The sequence below is a fragment of the Cladophialophora carrionii genome, assembly GCF_000365165.1.
Source record: "Cladophialophora carrionii CBS 160.54 unplaced genomic scaffold supercont1.3, whole genome shotgun sequence".
Taxonomy (NCBI): Eukaryota; Fungi; Ascomycota; class Eurotiomycetes; order Chaetothyriales; family Herpotrichiellaceae; genus Cladophialophora; species Cladophialophora carrionii.
The window spans coordinates 912,234-935,387 of record NW_008481828.1 but is presented as its reverse complement, the minus strand read 5'-3'; the positions used below and the strand labels follow the sequence as shown (position 1 = coordinate 935,387).

At 53.0% G+C, this 23,154-nt stretch overlaps 8 protein-coding genes across 8 annotated transcripts; 5 read left to right on the top strand and 3 right to left on the bottom strand.

The window, feature by feature from the left end:
• Nucleotides 1-31: 31 nt before the first annotated feature.
• G647_03719 (uncharacterized protein) lies at nt 32-1,323 on the bottom strand (the record flags this gene model as incomplete). Its single annotated transcript, XM_008728064.1, has 2 exons — nt 32-1,195; nt 1,246-1,323. The coding sequence occupies 2 exons, from the start codon at nt 1,321-1,323 to the stop codon at nt 32-34; spliced, it is 1,242 nt and encodes a 413-aa protein (XP_008726286.1).
• Nucleotides 1,324-1,868: 545 nt separating this feature from the next.
• On the top strand, nt 1,869-2,346 carry G647_03718 (uncharacterized protein; the record flags this gene model as incomplete). Its single annotated transcript, XM_008728063.1, has 2 exons — nt 1,869-2,165; nt 2,218-2,346. 2 exons carry the CDS (start codon nt 1,869-1,871, stop codon nt 2,344-2,346), a joined length of 426 nt encoding a protein of 141 aa, XP_008726285.1.
• Nucleotides 2,347-2,760: 414 nt separating this feature from the next.
• On the top strand, nt 2,761-3,429 carry G647_03717 (uncharacterized protein; the record flags this gene model as incomplete). Its single annotated transcript, XM_008728062.1, has 1 exon — nt 2,761-3,429. The coding sequence occupies one exon, from the start codon at nt 2,761-2,763 to the stop codon at nt 3,427-3,429; it is 669 nt and encodes a 222-aa protein (XP_008726284.1).
• A 1,120-nt stretch (nt 3,430-4,549) lies between these two features.
• G647_03716 (acetoacetate-CoA ligase) lies at nt 4,550-6,741 on the top strand (the record flags this gene model as incomplete). Its single annotated transcript, XM_008728061.1, has 2 exons — nt 4,550-6,502; nt 6,574-6,741. The coding sequence occupies 2 exons, from the start codon at nt 4,550-4,552 to the stop codon at nt 6,739-6,741; spliced, it is 2,121 nt and encodes a 706-aa protein (XP_008726283.1).
• A 1,431-nt stretch (nt 6,742-8,172) lies between these two features.
• On the top strand, nt 8,173-9,560 carry G647_03715 (uncharacterized protein; the record flags this gene model as incomplete). The annotated part of the gene is made up of 2 exons (XM_008728060.1): nt 8,173-8,275; nt 8,359-9,560. 2 exons carry the CDS (start codon nt 8,173-8,175, stop codon nt 9,558-9,560), a joined length of 1,305 nt encoding a protein of 434 aa, XP_008726282.1.
• Nucleotides 9,561-11,024: 1,464 nt separating this feature from the next.
• On the bottom strand, nt 11,025-13,678 carry G647_03714 (uncharacterized protein; the record flags this gene model as incomplete). Its single annotated transcript, XM_008728059.1, has 3 exons — nt 11,025-12,185; nt 12,280-12,727; nt 12,783-13,678. The coding sequence occupies 3 exons, from the start codon at nt 13,676-13,678 to the stop codon at nt 11,025-11,027; spliced, it is 2,505 nt and encodes an 834-aa protein (XP_008726281.1).
• Nucleotides 13,679-15,031: 1,353 nt separating this feature from the next.
• On the top strand, nt 15,032-19,043 carry G647_03713 (uncharacterized protein; the record flags this gene model as incomplete). The annotated part of the gene is made up of 5 exons (XM_008728058.1): nt 15,032-15,091; nt 15,145-15,677; nt 15,737-15,874; nt 15,926-17,142; nt 18,076-19,043. The coding sequence occupies 5 exons, from the start codon at nt 15,032-15,034 to the stop codon at nt 19,041-19,043; spliced, it is 2,916 nt and encodes a 971-aa protein (XP_008726280.1).
• Nucleotides 19,044-19,959: 916 nt separating this feature from the next.
• G647_03712 (uncharacterized protein) lies at nt 19,960-22,168 on the bottom strand (the record flags this gene model as incomplete). The annotated part of the gene is made up of 2 exons (XM_008728057.1): nt 19,960-21,829; nt 21,879-22,168. 2 exons carry the CDS (start codon nt 22,166-22,168, stop codon nt 19,960-19,962), a joined length of 2,160 nt encoding a protein of 719 aa, XP_008726279.1.
• Nucleotides 22,169-23,154: the final 986 nt, after the last annotated feature.

Genomic DNA, 23,154 nt, shown 5'->3' with positions numbered 1-23,154 from the left:
CTGGTGCGCCTTGTTGTGCAGACCCTGGATGTCAGATATATCGCTGGACAACAGCACCCCCCCGCTTGAAATCTGCCATTTCGCCGAGCACTTTCGTCTTGTCTGTAAGATCGGTGGTCGGGAAGGTGGTTTGCAACACGAAGTCTCGACCGCCGGGCTCGGCTCGTCGGACGAAGTCGTAGACGTCTCCAATAGTCTGATCCGTGTTGAAACGGGATGTCAGTCGCGTACCAGACCCCAAGCTGATTCTCAATGTGACTGTCGGCTTCGATTCGTCGACCTCGGTCGTAGGTGGAGCTGCCGCAGTCGACGCAGGCGCTGGCGCTGGAGTCTCGGATGTGAAGGCTCCAGGCATTGAAGGCACACCAGGAGTGGGGCTGCCTAACCGCTGACCAGATCCTCCAAAGGGCTTGTACTTCTTCTTGGGCTTGACATATTTTTCCTCGTGTTGCTTGATCTCCACGTCAACTTCCTGACCAGGCTGCACATTCATGATGTTGAGTGGCGCGCGTCCTTGTCGAATCGAATTCAGGATCTCAGCGTTCCTTGGATCGTCAAATCTGTACAAATCTCCGTCATCGATGCTGAAGCCGTCCTGCCAGAAGTGCAACACTCGCTCAACCCGCTCGGTCCTACCACGCGGTTGAGGTGCAGCAGGTATCTCGCGTGAGGGTGCGTCGTCGCCTCCAAGAGTGCGAGCCGAACCAGTGAAGTGTGACTTTTTGGGCGCAGCATCCTTGGGAACAGGGCCTCGCTTTTGAGCTTTCTCCAGGATCCTCTTCCTCAAGTCGTCGGGATTTTGCACTGCCAACCCTGACTTCTCTCCACCAGCGAAAAGATCTTGTTTGTCATCGTCGTCTGAGTCGTCGCCATTTCCGTTACCTGCAGAGACGTCACCCAAGGTGGCAAACTTCTTCTGCGTGCCAGGCTGATTCCTGGGCCGGGACGAACTCGAGCTTGATGCAGGAACGGGAGGGACTGGCTGGGCATCCGAGGGGCCATCGCCTAATCTTCGACCGGCGCCATGAGCAGAGTGGGTGGGCTGGGCTTGAGCTGGATGCGATGATTCCGAATCATCTTCGTCGACATAGTCTGAATCGTCTTGATTGTCTTCGGTATGGTCTTCTTGAGCGGCGTAGTAATTGGCGACTGCTGTTTCCAGGTCCCAGTCGCTAGCGGTCATGAAATGCTGAGCCTGGAGCGCAGTTAGCAGATGACCAGAGTGGTGGCGCAATTAGCCCTGACCTGTCGGGGAGAGGTTCCCGTAATTTGACTGAACTGCTGAACCAGAGCATTTTGTTCGGTGGGATCAGGATTCGCCATGATGGGCGGATTTGGGATGAGGGTCACAGGTACGAAGAACGGGAGAGAAGGGTTTCGGAAGAGAACGAGTGCAAAAGAGATGCAGTGAAACAGAGCAAGTAGTGTCACAAGTCGAAGAGACCTGACAATCAAATGCAAGTGAAGACCAACTGAGCAGCAGAAAAGAGGCCACTAGAAGCGTGAGTGAGGCAGTCACAAATGTACGTCACTTTCACCGTCGAGTTAGGCGTGCCTGATTTGGCGGTAGCTTTGGCGGGCTCCGGCAATTCTGATTTGCTCATGGATGAATCTCGTGCCTGGACATCTTCTGAGACAATCGCATTCACTCAAAGCTCCAAATCATCACTTCTAGACGGGAGTGATCCGATACTACCAAGTTCGAGGCCATTGTCTCCCGCTGCCGGAGGAGTCGAAAACTTGTAGACGCATTACTCTCAGTTCATGTCATTCCTTTGAGGAAGAATGAATACCGGACTGAGGTCTTCGTGATTGCTCCCATCATTTCACTATTAGCCCGCCCTCGACACCCTCACTCTTCGTACACCATGTCTCGATCAGACCAGTCGCCGTCGCCTCCCCAAGACCTCTCAGGATCTCAATTGACCATCCCTTCCGACTCCGAAGCCTACTCATCTCTCTCTCCTCCATCCTCTTCACCGCCTCAGTCGTCGGACAACAATGGCACGCGGCCAGTTATAATTTATCAGCCTCCGACAATATGGTCAATATTAAGAGGAGCTGCTATAAATCTGATACTGCCTTTTGTCAATGGCATGATGCTGGGTTTTGGTGAGCTTCTGGCGCACGAGTTTGCTTTCCGGTTGGGTTGGAATTCGACAAATGTGAGATCAATCCGCTTCATGCAGTGATGTAACTAATTGGTCCTCTGGGTAGATATGGCCTCGGCACCGATCATCGCGTCCTGTTGGGCCTGGTGTCGAGATGAGAGACGATCCCGTCGAAAGGAGGAGAAGAAACAGCACCTTGAATTCCGGGGTGGAAGATGCCGCTTCGTTGGAATAGAGAGATTCGCTTCAGACAAGAATACATTTGAGGGACACCAAAATTTGCCATGCGATGGGTGCAGGGAAAGCGCCGTTGATTATCCGAGCGGCGATGTATATATTCTCGAAGCTGACGACTGCATCTGCCGCGATACCAAACTCAGACAAGAGTCACGAATGTCAAGAGCGACGACAGGTGTATTGAGGTCTTCAGAGGCAAGAACAACCACTTGTCTTGACCGGGAGAATGACTTCAGCCCGTTTGTTCATTGTCCCAACCTGGATCCTGCTTGGCCACTGAGCCGTATTCTTCTATCGCTTCTCTTAGGCGACATTGCTGACCTTGTTTTTGGTTTAATACTGCCAGTGAGCACCGCATTCATGATTAGCACCCGCCTTATCACTACAAGCTTCGAACTGCTTTCGATTCGTCATGCCTCCTACATCCTGCCACCGAGCACGAACGCTTCTCCAAACGCGTCTCACTATTATACCTCATGATGGCGAGGAACCTACCATTTGGCTCTTCCTCATTGTTATGGGTGGGATCACCGGACTCGCTGTTGTCTCCGTCTTGATCGGATGCCTCGCAGTCAAGTGTTGCAAACGGCGGCGTAATCGGAAGCTCATCCAAAAGAAGACCGCCGCCGAAATCGAATGGATAGCGCAAGCACAGAATGAATCCATATCCACGCTGGCGAACGAGGAGGACGACATTATTGAACGGCGCACAGCAAATCTGATGGCTGTTGCAGCTTTCGCTGGCCGCGAGCAGAAGCTGTACGCACATCACAAGAAGATGAAAATGAGCAAAAGCAGGAAAAGCTCATCCATCATGATGCCCGTCAGCATGGCCGAATTGAAGAGATGGGCTGTCCGCTCTGTGACAGGTTGCGACGGGAACCCCCTGGAGCAACAACCAGCATCGAAAGCCGTGTCCCCAATGGTGGTCGCGTCTGCTTCATTTCTACCAGTCCCACCGCATTCCAATGATAACCGTGATACCAGTACAGATTATCAGGACCCTGCAAAGCTGGTTGAAGAGCTTCGGTCAGACCAAAAACGGGCATCGAGGGGCAAGCAACGGAGAGTTCTGAGCTGAACGGGAGTCGAGGTGGATGCCCATAACAGAGCACGCCGCAGACCTTATGAACAGTGCTAGGGTTGCGAGTCGGGTCAGTTGGAAGGTGTAGGAGGTATCCTTACTGAATATGCTGCACGGCTGCCTTCGTGCGAGAGATAGCAACGCGGCTTTCCATCAATCAACACGCCCTCCGTCTTTGTCGGTCAGACAGAACCGGCGTTTGACGGTAAAGCGCCCTGAATCCCGTGAGCCGGATCCGATTGGAGAATCCAGGCTCGATAGTCGTCGCCAGGATAAGTGAAGAAATGCCAACGTTCGGAAGCGACAGCTTGCTCTGGGGTAGGCAGCGGAAGTAGGCCTTTCGGCCCTTTCCCACCTCTTTCTTTGCCTAGCCGATTCCGCTCTTCGCTCGGCGAGAAGTGCACTTGCACAGCGTGCATGGGATTTTGTACTGGGTATCCCACCACAGCATAGCGCACCCACCTATTACAGTAACACTGTACGGAGTACCGCCTTGGTATTTCGCTGCTACAACAGGGCAGTCGCCATACACGATTGTGGGACAGGCTTGTCGTATCCCAGTATATCGGATGTGGCCAGACGGGGTCGGCATTCCGTCAATTGTCGCCCTCTCGTGCCGCTTCTCTTCCGTCCCTACTTTTTTTTGTCGACATTGCGGGACCACTGCTTCTCCACGCACTCTGACTTACCGAGGCTCTGATCCAGAAAGGCTAGCCTGGAGTACCTCGAGCCTTTCCCACACACCCTATCTCAGCATATCCCCCGGGCGGCAGCTAGGGAACAGTCGGATCTTGGGGTATGTACTCCGTACTCCGTACGCCGGACGAGCACTTGACTCGTACTGTGATACTATCTATCCATCGCACTCCCTTCCACCGCCCCAAATCTGATCCTGCATTTTTGATACTCGTAGCTACCTGACCTACGCAGACTGACTTGTTGGTTGGCTTGTCTACTTATTTTCTGACATATATACTCCGCACGTCCGCATATATATTCCGCCCGTTGGCAGACATTACACACATAGACGTCGGAGAGGCTGCCACCGATTTTTCCTGTACCCCATCTCTTTGCGCTACAAGTACTGTACTTAAGGACACAATCCGTCCAGCCCACCATGGCACAGCCGCAGCATCAGCATCAGCACCCCATCCCGCGCAAATTATGGGAGCATCCCCACAAGGAGACGACCGACATGTGGAAGTTCAAGGTCAGCTTGGAGAAGGCCGCGGGCCGGACCTTTGCCAACTACGACGCGCTGTACAAGTTCTCGGTGACGCAGCGGTCGACGTTCTGGCGCTTCGTCTTCGATTACTTCCCCATCGTGTACCGCGGGAACGTCCCGGACGTGGTTGTCGACGAGTCCGCCCGGATGGACAGTATCCCGCGGTGGTTCACGGGCGTGCGGATGAACTTTGCCGAAAACATCCTCTTCTCGGGCGACCTCGCCACGGGGAAACCGATCGTCGATGCCGCAAAGGCGGATGACAAGATCGCTGTCACGGAGGTGCGGGAGGGGGCCTTTCTCGAACCCATCAGGCATGTTACCTGGCGGGAGCTGCGGCAGCGGGTCGGCCGGCTGAGTAATGCGATGAGGGCTTGGGGGGTCAAGAAGGGGGATCGCGTGGCGTTGGTGGCGAGTACGTGCTTGGATACGCTTGTCGTGTTCCTTGCGACGACTACGCTTGGGGCGCTGTTCAGCTCCAGTTCGACAGATATGGGTGTCAAGGGCATCTTGGACCGACTTACGCAGATCAAGCCACGGTGGCTGTTTATGGATGATTGGGCCGTGTATAATGGCAAGAAGATCGATTTGAGGGGGAAGATGAAGGAGATCATGGCCGGCATGGGCGGTGTGGAGGAGTTTCAGGGGATCGTGAGCCAGGTGAGGTTTAAAGGCCAGCCGGCAGATATCAGTGCTGTCCCGAGGGCAAGGACGTGGGAGGAGTTCATTTCCAAGGCAGAGACCGATGAGCTGGTATTCGAAGATACCGACTTTTCAGATCCATTCTTGGTGGTTTACTCGAGTGGCACGACTGGCCAGCCCAAATGTATCGTGCACGCCATTGGAGGGGTCATCGTGTCAGGGCACAAGGAGTACCGGCTTCATCGGTGCATTAATGCTGAGTCGAGTCAATTGCAGTACACCACCACGGGGTGGATCATGTACCTGGCCAGTGCGCAGGCGTTGATCACGGGATGCCGAATGGTCATCTATGATGGATCGCCATTTGTGCCGAATCTGACGAACCTGATCAAGTTGGTTGGACAAGAAAAGGTCACCCATCTGGGCATCAGCCCGCGGTACTTACAAACGTTGCAGACGGGTGGCGTCGTTCCCAAAAAAGTGGCTGATCTGAGCGCATTGAAGGTGATCACCAGCACGGGCATGGTACTATCGGATCAGTTATTCGAGTGGGTCTACGATGAAGGATTTCCTCCTTCCGTCCAGCTCGACAATATCTCGGGCGGAACGGATCTTGCAGCCTGCTTCGGGACGGGCAACCCCATTCTGCCGCTGTATGTCGGTGGATGCCAATGTCTGTCGCTCGGGGTGCCAGTCAAGGTGTACGATCAGACGGTCGAGGATCGATACAAGGCTGTTGAGGTCGAAGATGGTGTTCCGGGAGAATTGGTCGCGTACCAGGCGTTCCCCACGATGCCACTCACATTCTTGGGTACGAATGGTCCGCAAAGGTACTTTGACAGCTATTTCGCCCGATTTGACAACGTTTGGACGCATGGCGATTTCATCATGATTCATCCAGTCACCAAGCAGGTCTTTTTCCTCGGCAGAGCGGACGGCGTCTTGAATCCCAGTGGTGTACGGTTCGGGTCTGCCGAGATATACAGCATCATCGAGGCGAAGTTCCCGGATCGTATCAGTGATAGTATTTGTGTGGGACAGAGAAGACCGCAGGATCAGGACGAAAGGGTGATTTTGTTCTTGCTCATGAAGCCAGGACATCAATTTACGCCGCAGCTTGTGAGGGAGGTCAAGGATGCCATTCGGAAGGCCACGAGCCCCAGGCATGTGCCGAAGTTTGTGTTTGAGACGAAGGAAATCCCGGTAAGTCTTTCGCCCATTTCGCATGCAAGGCAGGATACGTGGGGAGTTGTACTGATCGGCTTGATATGCAGACCACTGTCAACCTGAAGAAGGTGGAGCTACCTGTCAAACAGATTGTCTCCGGCAAAGTCATCAAACCTTCTGGGACCCTGCTCAATCCCGAGAGCTTGAACTACTATTATCAATTCGCGAAGGACGAGAATCTGGTGGACCTGGCTGAGCACAAGGCGAAACTGTAGTGCGGTTGCGGACACTCAATCGTGGCCCCTGGAAAACCTAGACATAGAGTGCTGTTTTTTGAGCAGAGGGGCGAAGAAGATCTCACGTTCCGGCCAAATGTCTTCCCTCAAAGACTGACTGGTTCTTCTCTTATCGATGCCTTTCTCAGGCGAGCCGATCTTGCACGTTTCGCCTCGAGGTGTGATACGAGACCAATGGCGACCATGGCCAATGATGACGTCCTTTGAGGTCGCACTCGACGTGGCAGCGACCTCATCTAGTTGCTCTTTGACGAGGAAGACCAAGTATCGTGGGGGCGTCATGGTCTCAGTCGCGACGTGATTTTTCTCCTGCTGCGGGCGTGCTGGAAGTTAAAGCGCTGGTCGACGAGAAACGGTCTAATTATGTTAGATAATCTATTGAGCCGCCATGATGAGGCGAAACAATCTGCACCTCAGTATCGCGACGCATCATCGCCTTCATCTTTGCCGACGAACTGGCGCACAGTCCAGCGCAGCCACGATAAATGAGACGGCATCATCACGTCACTCCTGCCGGGCGTCGATTGGAGTTCAGCGGCACTGCGGAAGCCGCGGTGAAACCGTCCAGGCCGCCAAGTCGGTCAGCGGCAAGCGCGTATTGACTGAAGCCGAAGCTGAAGCTGAAGCTGAACTGAGGTCACAACACCAAAGTCGAGTTCAATTGTCACTCATTGCTAGAAGAGAACTGGGTACCGCAACTGATCGAAATATTCGATAATCAATCAGTAACAGAGATACTTCTTGCCGAGATGCATAATCGCATTCCTTTAATGAGGTCCCGGCTCTGTATCCCTTGGTGCCCGTGACTGATCCATCTCGTCGCGTCTCTCACTTCTCCACTGACGCGTCCCTTCGTCTCACGTCTTCCCTGTCTTTACAATCTGCACTTCACCAATTCTGCCCTCGACCTGCCCAGCAACCCAATCGCTGCCTCAGGACGCGTGCTTGACGTCTGCTTCTGCTTGCCGACCTGCAGTAGCTTCCACAACTAACCTTGCCATCCTCCTCAATCGACAAGATTGTCTTCTTTTCGAGTCAAGCCTCGTTCCTCAATCAGGGATCTCGCGTTCACGCCGACCCCGCGTCCAGAACGGTTGTGTCTAGCTGCGCCAGCTTGCTCATATCAGCCGGTAAGCTCCATATACTCTCTGCCCTCGCCCAGCTGCTAGCATCCCTTCTTCCTCTCAGAGCTCGCTGCCAGAACTTGCATGCATGATATAGGTGATGGACCAATAGAGCTGACAGTTCCGAAGCTCCCGTTCTGAGAACATCGACTTGGACATTTGCCTCGCGTCCTACGATACACAGTACGGGCATTCACCTCAGTCAGCCAACACCTGCGCCACTCGGTGGGGGGTGCACAACAACTGAGGACGATTCGGGAATCTTACTCTCGAGGAAACAATCGAGATGGCCACGTTGGCTCCCTTGTCCACTCCGGCTCGCCAACCTTTTGGCATCCTGAATGACTCGAAGCTTCGAAGCTTGCAGAGCTTGAAGAACCGTCAGAATGGTACGTGGTTCTCGTTCCTTCGAAACAGGCCTGTTGCGCGATTGTACGGAGGAGAGACACATCGACTAATACTTGGCCTCCAGCTATCACGCCCAGCTCCGTACCGACTTCGTTGAAGCGACGAGCTCCCTCGCCCGAGGTCGAAGGAGGTTCTGATAGCGAGAACATTGATCCGAATATTTTGGACTCTCTGAGCAAGCGCAAGCGATCGGCCCTCGAGGACGACGCCTCCGCTTCCAAATCACACCATTATTCCTTGAATGTGACGCCCAGTGCTTTTCAATCAAGCAGACCTCGTCTGGGCACGACTGTTGTGTCGACTCCACGTCTGAACACATCTGCCAAGCCCTCTGCTGCACCTGCCTCAGCCCCTGCAGCAGGCCGTTCACCGACCCGTAAGCGAAGTTCCGGCCATTTACAGTCGCGCAAACGATTCAATCCACCTGCATTTGCCCCCACACAATCACCCTCATTGTCACTATCCGCAGCCTTGAATGGCACGAAGAAGGCTCGTCCCTCCTCTCGCCGCGCTCGAAATGGCACAATTGAGACGAGCAGGCCGAAATCATGGTTCTTCGATATCTATGAAGAGTCCGAGGAGACACAAGACTACCGCATGAACGAGTGGACAATGACCCAGAGTACCACAGGACTTGATATCAGTGACGATGAAAGCAAGAGTCTGCACAAGAACTCCTCATCAGCAGACAAAGGCAAGGAGAATATTGATCCTAACGAGCTACCTACGGCACCAGTGACCAGGTCCCGGGCTGCTGCCGCTGCCGTCACGGAAAAGGAAATCAAAATGAACGAAGACGACCAAGCTAGAACCCCGCTTGGAGACCTCAATCCTGCGCAATTCTTCCCTGAAGGTCTTGACGCGACCAGCGTCGTCCTTGTACATGATGACGAGGAAGCAGAAACCGACGTCGAAGGCGATGCTTCAACACAGCAGCATGACTTTACATTTCAGGCTTCAGCCGCGATATCTTCATCGCTACCAACTTCAAAGGTCATTGAGCACCTAGATGCACCCAGCCTTGCTGAGATCCTCAGCTCTGCCACAACAGACTTCAACCACAACGTTGTTGTTGGCAAGACTGACGGGCCTGGCCTTTCTCCCACCTCTTCCGATGCTCGCCCACAGGCTGACGCCGACGGCGACGTCGAGATTGAGATTTGGGAGAGTGCAAGCGCCAAGGACGAGAATGAGAGAGTCGATCTCCCCGGAAGTCCCTGCTCAGCTGTTGGAGACGAGGCCGCGTTTGCCCTGCAGGACCTGTGATCGTCTTCCCGTCCCACTCCGAGATGTCTCACTGTCTCATGGGCTCTACCTCTGGTGACCACGTGCTTCGTCACTTGGCCGTATTGGCAAGCACCACATGTCCATTGTCAGGACGAGACTGCCTCCCTGTCATGCATTGTCATCGTACTGCAAGCAGCTGAGTCTTAGTCCGAAGTTCTGGGAATGACTTCCCAGTGGCATCACTCAGCCATATCTTTTTTCGGCTTTCTGTTTGTACTTGTCTGGGTCTAAATGATTGTCATGTTCACGAGCGGCGTTTTTTCCCCCCCTCTTCTCTCGAGATCATCAAGCTAGACAGAACTCTCAGTCGACATTGGTCCGGGAGAGCAGATCTCAATGGTCAGGCTTTCAGTCACAAAGTCAGAGCCGGAAGGAGGGATCTGTTTCTGCTTCTTGTCCTCTGCTAGATGTGTCGTGTACTTTCTGTCAGATAGTCAGTCAGTGCTCAGTCCTCAGCAAGCCATGGTGAGGATTGCCCCACAAACGCGTGAATCAAAGTAGAATAAGCACAGACACACACTCTCTCTATCCCTCTCCTCTCTGGGACGTCATTTCCCTCCTTGCAGTATGGATGTATGTATGTATGTATGTATGTATATATGTATGTATGTATATGTACGTACCCACGGGTCGCTCAATTGGCCCTTTCTCAATAACTGTATCTAGCACATGGCAGCCCATTTATATGGTCGTTTTCTGATCTGACGGGCATTGGCTGATCCTTGTCAATCATCGTAGTAACAGGTGATTGTATTTTGCACAAACTGCTAGACTGTGACACCCTTTGGTACCCACTAGATCCTATAACAGTCATACTTTATAAGTACTTACTACGGTCTACCCTTGAAGTCGTCTAAATGGAACACACCCTGAATCTAATCCAAGTTGCACGTGGCGGCACTCCCCCTTTCACATACAACTGGGACCTTACTAACCCCGTTCCAAATGCATCCACTTGATGAATAACAGTACTGTAGCTGGTGGTATGACTATATTGGCCGAGTAAACGGGCGAGGGACCATATATCATGTTTCAATAGACGATTTCAAGGGTAGACCGTAGGATATTTGTACTCATATTCATCCTCATACTCATACGTGTACTCACCTTGTGATTGATCTGTACCGATATTTCTGGTTTCTTGTTTCTTGTTTCTGGTGTGACAAAGTCGCCGCCATGAAGACAGATCCGCGCTTCTTTTGTACCCATACATAGAAACCTTTTGGTTCCGTCTCCTCTTCCTACCTCGCCCGTTCGGCTCCGCGTCTCCCGTCCTCTGTCTCCTGTCTGTCTGTCGGCTTGTATTTTCCGGCTTGCTTGCTGCAAGCCAGCCAAGTACGTCCTTCCTGCCATGCATGTATGTACGCTCGTATGTGCGTGCGGAGTATGTATGCTTTCCCTAGTACAGACGAATGTGGTCTCAGCCGACTGAGAACAATACTGTTACATTCTGCGCGAGGGGCCAAAGACGGTGCGTGGACTTCCGCCTCTGGCTCCGTGGGGAATGAACCATGCCTGGGTGATTTGCCTGCTATCGGAATTGTTGTAGTCGTAGTTGTCGTCATCGTCATCGTCATCGTCACCGTCGTTAATTCCTTGGTCATCGTAGTCAATGTCGTTGCCGGGCGTGCTTCCATCGTTGAGCGTATGCTCATCATCGATTTCGCCAGCCTCGACTTCTGAGCCCGGACAGTCTTGCAAATCATGCTTGGGCCTAGACGTGGGTTCATGTGTCTCGAGTCGATGTGCTCCTGTGTTGGATATAATCTTTGCGTGAAGGTCCCTTGAAGTCTCACAAATGGTTGTCGCGTCACTGCGGCATTCGGTCGATGGCGGAGTGCCGAGTCCTGAGGTATCATTGGCAGAAGCATTTGTTGTTGCCTTGGCTACCTGCGTGGCCGAAGGTAGTGTACGTGTGCCGTTGCCCAGCTCGGAGGATTCCTGCAGCTTGGTGACATCAGCTTTCCGCGTCAACGTTCTCAAAGAAGCGTCGCCAGACGCAGGTGAAGCGCCGTTGACGTGAGCCACAGCTGGACTCTCCGCCACTTTCCCCGGGCCAATGTTAGTTTCCCAAGCCGAGGCCGAAGGTCTACTCTCCGCATTGACCTTCAACCCGTGTGGTTGGACCTTACAATCATCAATGCCCTCGGTTGTCTGCCTGAGCTTCTTCTGCAGTTGGTCGTGGCGCCACGCAGTGACATCCGACAGCGCTTGCGAAGGGTCTCCCTTCCGCACAAGGAGAAAGCCCTGAATCTCTGCGGGCGAAAAGGTTCGATCGGGAAGAGCATTTGCGAACTCTTCAGCAAGCTGGGAGATGAGTGGGGGAGCAGAGCCACTTTCCTTGTCGTAGTGCACACGATGTTCCTTACCACCATCGGTGCCGATGCTGGATGCTTGACCATCCTCATCTCCAGGTACGACTTTGTTCGGTAATATGTGGCTAATCTTGGTAGGTTGCCTTGTCATCTCAAGCGTATCGGCACAGTACATGCGCATGAAAAGGTCCTTGACCTGTTGTCGATTCGCCAGATCAAACTTGATGGACAAGTCTACCCGGCCTGGCCGAACCAGTGCCGGGTCCAGCCTCTCCGGATGGTTTGTGGTCTGCCTCAACTTGTTAGCTTGTGCCTTCGGCGACCGAACGCCTTTCGCCGAGTTCTTCAAGCGACACACCGCTTAAGGGCAATAATAGACTTACCATGATAAGCACCCTGCCCTCTTGAGATGCGACGCCATCTATAGCGTTCAGCAGGCCTGAAAGGGTGACTGTGTTCTTGAAGGTTGGTTCTTTTGCGACTGCACCAGGCAGACTCGGTGTTGAGGCTGTAGGTGTAGCGGAGCTTTGAATCTCCTCCTCCTCTTCATCCTGGTGCAAGAGCGAACCTCGTTTGTTCTGTTCGTCTTTGGTGGTTGCGGACGAGTTCATGGACGTGTGCTTGCTCTCGCGCTTGGTACTTGGTGCCCGTCCTAGGCCAGCCGTATCGACATCTTCAAGGAGGAGGATGCATCGTTTTGGCAAGCTATTAAACAGTAAGACTAGATCTTCTTCCGTGAGCGTCGCCTCGGACAGCGCAAATGAGTAGATATCGAGTCCGAATACCCCTGCCAGTGCAAAAGAGAGTGATGTCTTGCCGGTCCCAGGGGGCCTGCGTCTGAATCAGCATGTGTCTCAAGAAAGGTAGTAGAGACACAATCGCATACCCATGGAATAGATAGCCTCGCCTGTACGGTATACCTCGATTGCTATACCATCGTGCAGTCCGCGGATGGAGAAATTCGTTGAAATCTTTCAGAATGTGGGCCTTCTGATAGTTGTCCAGCACAACTGTCGCCATAGATCTACTAGGTCTGCTTGCCATTGTCGTCCAGGCCTGGTGACGAGAATTCCGCTGTGATTTTGGTGTAGGACGTTTGATCGTGGTCGTAGATGTTCGACGAGCAAGGACAAACTCTCGTGCTTCTTCAATCAACTTTTTGATGGGCTTCGGGGACAGCCAGAGAACTAAAATATCCAACCGCTCTTTCTCATATACAAAACCAATCTCGCTAGCCACACGGTCACGAGTCCTGGACACCCGGAACAAGCGGTAGTCATGCAGGAACCAACCCGAGGATGAGTGAGGTCGATATTGCGGCGGCGCACGGGCAGCCCAACTGTTGAAGTTGAAGATCAGATCCTCTGACATGGTCTCTCGAAGCTGCAGCTGATGATTGTCATCCTCGTCAGCGCCGTCGGCAAACGCGTCGTAGTATTGCCCCGCGGTTTGTGTTCGCAGCGATCGTATATTCTGTAGACTCTTTTGGGCGCTGGCCCAGCTGAGAACATGGCTGTAGATGGGGTCGTATTCTTCCACAACCACGCACGAGGTGAATGCCTTCAAGAGAGAGTCGATGAAGGCCACCAGGCCAAACCGCATGGTTGCCCATGCAGCGGTAATGACGGCTATCCAAGAGATCAACAAGGAGGCATCCACGCCGAATCCAAGGAGAAAGCCGGCGAGCAAGGAGGTGCCCGGTAAGACTGTTTCAAGGACTGTGAGAGGCAGGCGGAGGGGCCCCGAAGTGGCGTTGAACAAGGACTGGTTGGAAAAGGCCATATGGCTCTGGGCGAAATCATGGAGGGAAGACATCTCTGACGGAGTAATCGAGAAGTAGGGAAGTAGGTGTAACGCAGGTCCTCATATAACACCAGCGCCGGCCTCGTGGCAGGCACCCATGGTGTTCTTATGCCTGCGACGTGCCTCCACATGCGGCTCCCAGAAATAGGGCGCCAGGCAGCAAACCCGGACATGCCATTCTTGTTTAGAGAAGTCGCTGCGTCTAGGCCCGTTCAGCTCCTCGACGCGTTACTCAACTCGGCAGGCTGCAGTGAACCGCGACCATGTGCAACGCAGCAACTGCAGCTTCAGGCAGGCAGGCAGTGAGCTACGCGTAGGTACCTTTCGTGTTCCTAGCGGCAAGACCCACCATTGCTCGAGTGGGCCGTTCATTTGCGTCGAAGACTCCGGGATGAGGCTCTGCGGGCCTGTCAAGCTAGATTCTCACAAGTGTTTCCACACCGGTCGAACAAGGGCAAGGCGCGTCGCGTCGCCACGACGGCCATTGCTTTGCTGAAAAGAACTTTGCATGAGGCCTGTGTCCCGGAGACGGAGGGACACAGCAGCAAGCAAGCTCCGAAAATAGAGCAACACAGAGACTGAACCAAGAAAAGAAAGGATGGTGTTGAAGGTCGTGACAGAGACTGTGACTGCCGGTCAACGCTCGGAGGACTTCCAGCGGACTTTCGGTCGGCCAGTACGAGCACGTGCGCCACGTGCTGATCGTTGAGCCGCAGTCTGACGCTTGCCAAGCCACCAATCGAACGGCAATCCGTTCACGTGCTCGCCAAGCTCGAAATTCGGCAGGGTGTCTTTCCGTAATGAGACCTGCTTTGCTGGTTCCATCATCGATCTTCGAGAGATCTCGAGGTTCTCATTGATCCTACTTTCTCATTGAACCAGCCACTGCCTGAACGAGTCAAGACATGCCATCATTAAAAATCTCTGACTCGCCTCAATTTTCGAAGGAGAAAAAGGCTATTAATGCGTGCATCGAGTGCTGCCGGCGAAAACAGAAGGTTTGTCAAACTTAAAATATGCCAACAATTTCTAGCACCTGACACTGCTATAGTGCGATCGGAAACGGCCCTGCGGTAATTGCGTCGGTCGGAACGTTACTGACAAATGCCATTACAGCAACCTAAGAAAGTGGGTGGTGGGCGCGGAGATGATTGCTCGTTCTTCGCCTGAAACATGGATGAAGGGCTAACCATACGGTAATTTAGACCTTCTCATAGATCAAGCATCACAGGAGAGGCAATCGACACCCGCAACGTACAAGCACCAGCAGCACCACCACCACCAGATGGATCGCCTGATTTCAACGCAGCAGTAAAGTCACCGGCGATCGATATGGGCTACTCGTCTACTGCTGGAAGTAATGCCTTGGCGGACTTTAAACAGGCAGGTGTAGTACCTATCGAAGCAAAAAACCTTCTCAGTTTGTTATTGACTGATGAAAACAGCTTTTCCGGAAAGAACATGGGGTGCACGCTGTTTCGACTGCTGACCATGATCCAGTTGCCCAGACTGAAGCATCCAGGTCAATTGTGGCCAATGTCCGACTTCCGTCCAAGATGGCCATACACAAGCTAGTGGAGGTTTTCTTCAACGATGTCAACTGGCAGTACTTCATCATCGAAAAACAATACTTTGACTCCTTACTTAACTGTTGGTACGGAACCAATGTCAAGACCTTGTCGCACCTCAGCCATGAAGAACTCGGCAGAGAGCTTTACTACTTTCCCGCACTATTGTTTCAGGTTTTAGGCCTTGCGATACAGTTTCTACCACTCAAATCACCTGTCTGGGAATACTTATCGCAGGCTGATATGGCTTTGTGCCATAAATACAGCGATACGGGTGTGGAGCTGATGACGCGTGGCCAGAGACCACATGCGGCTCTCACAGTGGTTCAAGCGGATTTTCTGAGGGCATCTTGGTTGAAGAATATTGGAAAAGGAGTAGAAGCTTGGCATAGCATTGGGAGTGCAATCCGGTCGAGCTGCTCAAGATTGACCCCTATGTCCGCAAACTGATAAAGCTGATGACTTCCAGATCCGCACAAGAGCTCGAGCTTCATCGTCACGAGGAACCCTACAAACATGCTTCGAGCAGTCCTGGGGCAAACCTTAGCCGCATGTGGTATGAAGAGTATAAACGGCGGCTATGGATGAACTTGTGTACATGGGACACGTGAGTTTCTTCGTCGTTAACATGCTGTTGCCGGCGTTCTAATGAAGACAGTTTGACTGCAATGATTCTTGGTCGCCCAAGGGCTATCCATCCTGATGATTGCGATGTGGAGGAACCAAATGAGTGCAACATCCCGCCAGACCCCTCCAGCTGTGTCCCAGGCTCTCAAGAAGTTATTGGGGGACGGGACAGGCCCAACACTGTCTCCAGCAACCTATTCCTGTACCGACTCTCGAATGTGTGGCATGCTGCGAAAGAGCAGAAAGCCGATAGACCTTGGTCAACAGATTACTCCGTGGTTCAGCAGCTTCATGACCAGGTGCACCTCATCATGGGAAGGCTGCCACTTACACTTCGACACGAGAACCCTGACTTGTCATGGGATGATCAATACCCATACTTACGTTATCAGAGAGAGGATATTCTCACAAAGGCCAATCTAATGCTAGTGGCATTGCACCGTCCTCACATAAAGCACCGGGCCGAGAGTCGGCGCGCCGCATTACAAGCTTCGATCGTGATATTAGACTCACAACATCGATCATTTATAATGGCCAGACCACACCAGTACAAATTCTTTGGCCTTTCCTTCTACACCATCGACGCATCACTACTGCTTTCGGTTGTAACGGCTAGGTATTTACCACAAATGGACAGCGCAGTTATGGCGAAGATTGATTCTATCCTGCATCAAGCTATGAACAGATTGAGTGCGATGCATTCATACAGCCCAATCGCACGCTCTGGTCTCACCATTCTCAGCCAGTGTTACAATGTCCTACAGATGCGCTTGGAGCGCAGTACTGCTACATGGTATCTTCCAAAGGCCGTAGCCACCGAGCCTGGAAATTTCGCACTAGATTCTGGAGTTGATGTGATGAGCGATAGCTTGTCAGAACAGCAATCACATCTGCCGCTTCCACAATCGCAAGAACATAATCAGCAAGAGCCAGTATGGGGTGCTCCAACATCTTTATCTACCGGTTACTCCGCATCGAGTCGTCCAATATCAAGAGAACTCAATTCTTCGGAAAGTGGTTGGACATTTGACACGAGTGTGGATGCAAGAACCATACCTACGACTGCCGCTCAGCCATCTCCACATCTTGAGCCATCAACCACTGACTTTGACGAGACGTACTGGCTGAGCATGATAAATGAGGTACCTGACGTGACGAATACAGATCCGACGGAAGCTCTAAAGGTTGGCCCGACAGTTGAGGCAGCCTCCATGGAGTACAATACTGTTTGGAATCAGATTCAATTTAGTGAATCAAGCACCTAAATGATCCTCGAATCACGGAAGATTTGATGATATTCGTTTGCTAGCTAGGAACGGTCAATGACACTGAATCCAAAGTTCAGTTGATTAACATCAGCGATGGCATACAAGACCCTCTGCTCGCTTGCTGGTAGCCATCTATACTGTCTATTTCCTGTATCCCGTCCTGCACTGTCGTCTGCCTCGGCCTAGTCTGAAGGCCTAAGGGATCAAAAAATGACAGTGACATCACTGGTTATGGTCCAGGCAACGACGAAAGTCCTTCTGTGAAAGTGAACAGCACGCTATCTTCCTCACTTCGAGATTTTTGATATTCGCGATGTCTGGAAAGCTCTCCGCGAATCAGTTCCTGCTGACTCATCAAGCTCAGCGCGCTCACGACAACTTGTTAATCAGAGATTTCAGTGGGAGGCTATTTCACCCTTTTGGCTGTCATGACGGATATGACCAAGTCGTATAGACTTACCCGCAAGTCTCAGGCCGACAAATTTATACCTTACTATCAAGCACCAGTCATAATTCTGCTACTCGGCGGCTGGATTTGTCACTCTGCTATGACGTCGTGGACAATCGTCACGTCAAGCGATCTGAGAGTCTTATCGTCTGGGGTGATCCGGGAACTACCGGGAGTATCCCCATCACGACCTCTCCAATCACCAGCTGAAGTAGCCAATCATTAGTCTGATCTGAACATGCTTATCCGACGTGCTAATCCGACATGCTGATCCGACGTGCTAACCCGACGTGCTAATCCGGAGTACTAGACCGAAGTGCTAGTCCGAAGTGCGAGTGTTAATTCATGATGAGGATACCTCTGTTCCCTCGTCGATAGCTTTTCTATTTCAACTTCTACCCCTCCCAACGAGCGAGCCAACCTTCAGTGGACACCAAATTCACCACACCAGCAAAAGCATGACAGGGATTTCGAAAGAACGAATGCAAACGGCGCAGGCGCAGGAAAAGGCCATTTCGGCCGAAGATCACGCCAAGGTCAAGGCGCTGGCAGGCATGGTCAAGATGCCACGCAGCTTCATCTTTAAGAACCCGGACGAGTACGGCATGGAGGGGTGGTATGACCTTTCCATTCAGTCGGATGATGGGACACCCCTCGAGGCGTGGTATATCCCTGCTCGTGGCGGCGAGAGTGACCGGCTGGTCATTTTCAACCACGCGTTGCCCATGTGCCGGGCCGGCTATCCAGGTCACATGGGCCCGCCGTGGAGCGAGTTTATCGAGCCCGTCGAGATTGACTTTGTCGTCCAGTACAAACACCTGACCGACGCAGGCTACAATGTCTTGACGTACGACTTTCGCAATCACGGTCAGAGCGGCGCGGCCAACGGTGGAGTGTCCGGTATCGGTCAGTGGGAGTGGCGCGACTGCGTCGGCGTAAAGCGCTTTGTCGACATACACCCTCGCCTCGGCCGCATGAAAAAGGCCTTGTTCAGTCAGTGCCTGGGTGGTGTCTCTCAATATGCGGCCATTACCAAGCGGCCCGAGCTTTTTGACGATATTCGCTGCATGTGTAGCCCCCTCGTTCCCAACATGTCGGCAGTGTTTTCTAAGCTGTCCGGCGCCCAGGGTATTAGCCAGTACCAGGAACTCATCGATTTGGAACTCCTCAAGCTGGGAGGCTTCCCCGCCGCCGACATGTCCGGCAAGCTGTGGGCGCCTAATGTTAAACTCCCCATTCTCATGTGGCAGGTCCACGACGACGCCATCATCGAGAACCCGTCCGACGCCCAGAGCACTTTCGACGCTCTGGCCAGCCGCGACAAGGAACTGTACTGGATTGAAGGCACGACAAAACGCTTCGAAGACGGCTACAACTGGTTCGGCCGCCACCCCGAAAAGGTGCTGGCCTTTTTGAAAAAGTATACGGACTAAAACCGAGCTTTTTCTATATGCACACGCTTGCTGAATATCGGCAGAGAGCCGTTTTGAGGAGAACTACGGCCGGTACTATGTTTTGAAACAACATTTACCTAGTGTTACGACCCGACCTGCGGCCGTCATATACCACATGACCACATGGCAACTTAGCCAAAGAAACAGCCTCGTCGGCAAGGCTGAAGAATCACGTGGAAAGGTGCTCAGTTGCGCTCAGTGGTGATCAGTGTGCTCAATACTGAGCATCGCTGAGCACCGCTGATCACGCTGAGCACTCGTGAATATATATACACGGTCATTTCATAGTCTTACTGTTAGGGACGGCCTAAGGCGATAGGCAGAGGGTAACAGTTAAGGGTCTCAATAGTATTGGGTATCCCTAGACCTCTAGGTCATACAGGACTCGAAGCATGGCCTAGGCAGTCGTGGCTGGTGTGCGATGACGTCAGTGGCTAGGCGGCTCTTCCCCCGTATTGCAGGCCTTGCAACCTCGACAAAACCGAAAGACCCGAGGCTGAGCTTTCGCTCCATGCTGTCCAAGCTGCGGACTCTGCACTATCTTACACGTTTGACGCTCCCGCAATCTCGATTGCCTGCCTCTCAGAAGGTCAAAATGGGAGAGATGAGAAAATAAGATTAGGTTCCGCTCTTGTAAGGTTATATAGACCGGCCCACCCGCACCTTGACAGGACTCGTGTAACGTGCTCGATACCGCCCAGCTTTTGTACTGTTGACCGTCAAATCTCTCGGTGGGTATAAAGTCAGATTGAAGTCTTCCCCCTGCATCTGAATGTTTCTGTGGGCCTTCCGTCCTGCCTGTACAATGATCATTACTCTGCCCGTGCCTGTGCCTGTGCTCGCTCTTCATAAATCTCGTTTGTTCGTTTTTCATTACCCATGATATCTGCGGCCGTCATGAGCACCTGCTCGTCGTCGTCTCCGCCGGCTTGTCAAGCTGGTGAAAGTCCTCGTCGCGATGAATCCTATCATCCCATCCCAATGCCTCAAGATATTGTGGGCGTGGCAGCCCGTAGACAATGTCTTGGTCCAGGTCGAATGGACTTTGCATTGACTCCCCGAAGTAGAATGCTCCATTGAAGTCGCAAGCCTTATTCGTTGCGACCAAGAGAACCCCGAATCTCTTCTTGATCATTTCCCGCTGTCGACGAGCGCTCTCCCAAAAGTCCGCCAAGCCCTCCAGAGCCTCGATTCCACTTGATAGCAAGGACATGATTCGGCTCTTCTGATCCATCAGGTCCGCCATGGTGCCGGCCGCAGTGATGACGTCCAGTGCTGCCGTAATGGCATAGCCGCTAAAAGGACTCAGCGTTGCGAATCGGAACGACGGAGTCTCCTTCTCTTCGTGATTGCTCAACTCCTGCACCATTACCATCATCAGTCGAGCATGCTTAAACGCGCCCCGCACGTTTTCAACAATCTGTACTTTGCTGGCTTCCGAGTAGCGCATGTGGCGGTGCAGTAGCATTGCAGTGTAGTGATAGAGGATGTGTAAGCCATTGACGGGCTCTCTACCATCTCGGACCTGATGCAAGTGCTTCCTCATCCAAGGATCCCATGCATCGAGTCGCCGCAATGCGTCCTTCTGAAATGCTTCCATGGACAGCCGATCTCCCTCGGACGCCTCTGGTTTGTTCTTGGAGATCCTACGCATTACCTCTTTGAAGATGGTGGCAACCTCTACGAGATACCCAAGCACCCCGACTTGGGCGATGTTGTCGCCGCTCGCCGAATGCTCATCTGGCTCGGTGGAAAGACTGAAAGGCGTCGTTGGGATCTCACCCCTTTGATAGGCTGGTTGTGAGCATGGCAGGCGTAGATGACATTCAGCCCGACTGACCGACGTGATAGGCATGGAGCAGCAAGCGTTGAAACAGTCCATGATGTATGCTGCCCAGAATGCTCTGCGCCTACACTCCATCAGCGTGGCATAATTCAAGCCAAATTCCAAACCCGTCTTCGCGTCGACGGAAGCCACACCTTCTTCGGTGTGATACTGAAGGCCCAAAGCAATTCGCAGCGCCGAGCCGCAGAAGTCCCATGCACGGTTATTCTGGCCTTGGGAGAAGGCGAAGAGACCCAATATCAGCTTTGTTTGCACCAGTTGCAGGGTGAAGGTATTTCCAGTCTCCAGGACGGCATTGTTCACAATGTCGATGAATAGATCCTGGTGGTGTGTGGTCCCAGCATGGTGTGAGAAGACGGTTCCCATGGCCAGCACCGCGTAGAGCAGCATCTTTTCCATCGATGTCTTCGTTGTGCACTCTTTGACCCATCGCAAGAACCCTTTCCTTGGCAGGATGCACGTTGTCGCACCATCGACGTGATTGAAGTACTTGTTCGCGTAGTAAAGAGTCATCTCGCGGTCAACCTCGTAAGGATCAGCTGCCCAACTGAACTTAGGGATGGTTGACGGCGATTCGACAGAGCCACTCCAAGACTCGGACCCTACACTCTCCGCCGGCCAACCATCGGACGCAGGGTGAGGGGACAATGACATCCGAAGCTTCTTCGCTGGTGGTCGATTGTCGGGGCTTTCGTCACGACTATCGTCGTCGCGCGAAGCCGGAGACAGCAGGCTTTCGATCTGTATTGAGGATCTCGGTGCTGCTCGACAGGAAGGATGGTCCTGAAGTAATGGGTCTGCGGAAGCTGTCGAACCTCGACGAGAGGAGGACTCGTTCTGAATATAAGCATTGGCCATCAACGGCGAGGTTGTGGGCATCGATGGTAGTTGGTCGGAGGGTCTTGGTGTGGGCCGTGGGCTTAAGACAAGTCAGCTTCATTCTATGAGGACGGGGGAGAGGAGTGTACCCTGTGTCGAATTTGCATTCCCGGCTAAACTTCTGGCACTGGATGCACTTGGGGGTACTGGGATCACACTTGATTTTCTTCTCGCGACAGGTATTGCAGGCTTGCCCAAGGCGTTTTCTCGGTTTGCCAGCTTTAGTTGTGCCCCATTTTGGGTTGACGGCGTCGGTATTGCTGGACTTCTGTAGTCTTGTACCGTCGTCATAGACGTAGCAGACGCCTCTGCCGGGAACGATTTCTTCCCGTACGACCACAGGCCTCGGTATGCGATCGGGCGATTGAGCTGTTGTCATGGTTCCAGGCGCAGCTGAGTGAGTCCCCAGCGGACTCGTGGACGGGTAGCACCAGGTGTGTCCATTGTGCGCCTCGTGGTGGCCATTTCGCGGTGGCAGCAATGGATCAGTAGGTGGTCCCCGATGTCTGTCGGAGGGTCTGAAGGAGTTGTTCGGCGCGTCATAGTTATTGAGTGACGCGTGGCTGGCCAATGATGGTTCCGGTCGAGTCTGTTGAGACCTGGTCTGTGGAAATATGTCTGGATGTCCAGCATCGGACAGAAATTGACTGAGAGGCGGTAAACTCTGTCTGCGTGAGAACGTATCCTCTGTTGGCTCGGCGCCTGGTGGCGGCCGAGCCATTGAGCCAGAAAATAGGCGTGAGGATTCGTTCAAAGTGGGACAAAGGCCTAGTTTGTGCTCGGTATCGTGCCACGCGTCGACTCGGGGTTCTCGAGGCAGCACGACGCCTGTTGCCATTGACACACTTTCCACGGCGTCCAGGACGGCGTCGGGTAAGGTGTTACCAAGCAACTCTCTCGCTGATTGAATGTCGTAGAACGTGGTCCGACGTGGGCGTCAGAAGTCGAGGTCCAAATGGCCCGTTACGACGACGCTTGACCGCGTAGCAGGTGTTCGTCACGCGGCCAACGGTTGCTCCTCGCAGCTGCCTCGTTGTCGTGGTTCTTCAAAACTCCGCACAAATGAAGTTTCGGGCTCGGCTGCATGGCATGAGAACCGCTTGAAGACCGTCAGTGTCACACTGCAGTCGAAAGGTCGAGGTGTTGAAGCCTTGACTTTACATCCAGGGTTACCCTGAATCCTCGGTCATGTAACGTTCGCTGTACTTGGGCATATAGACCCTTGGTTTGGCAGAGTTCAAGCCGACCAGAGTTCACCGCAGTGTTTCCCCCGTTCTCCAATGGATTCGTGAAAGATTCCCAGCCAGTAGTGAGTCGGATCTGTTGATGTGGTGTTGCTGTTATGTGCAAGCCTGGACGGTGCAA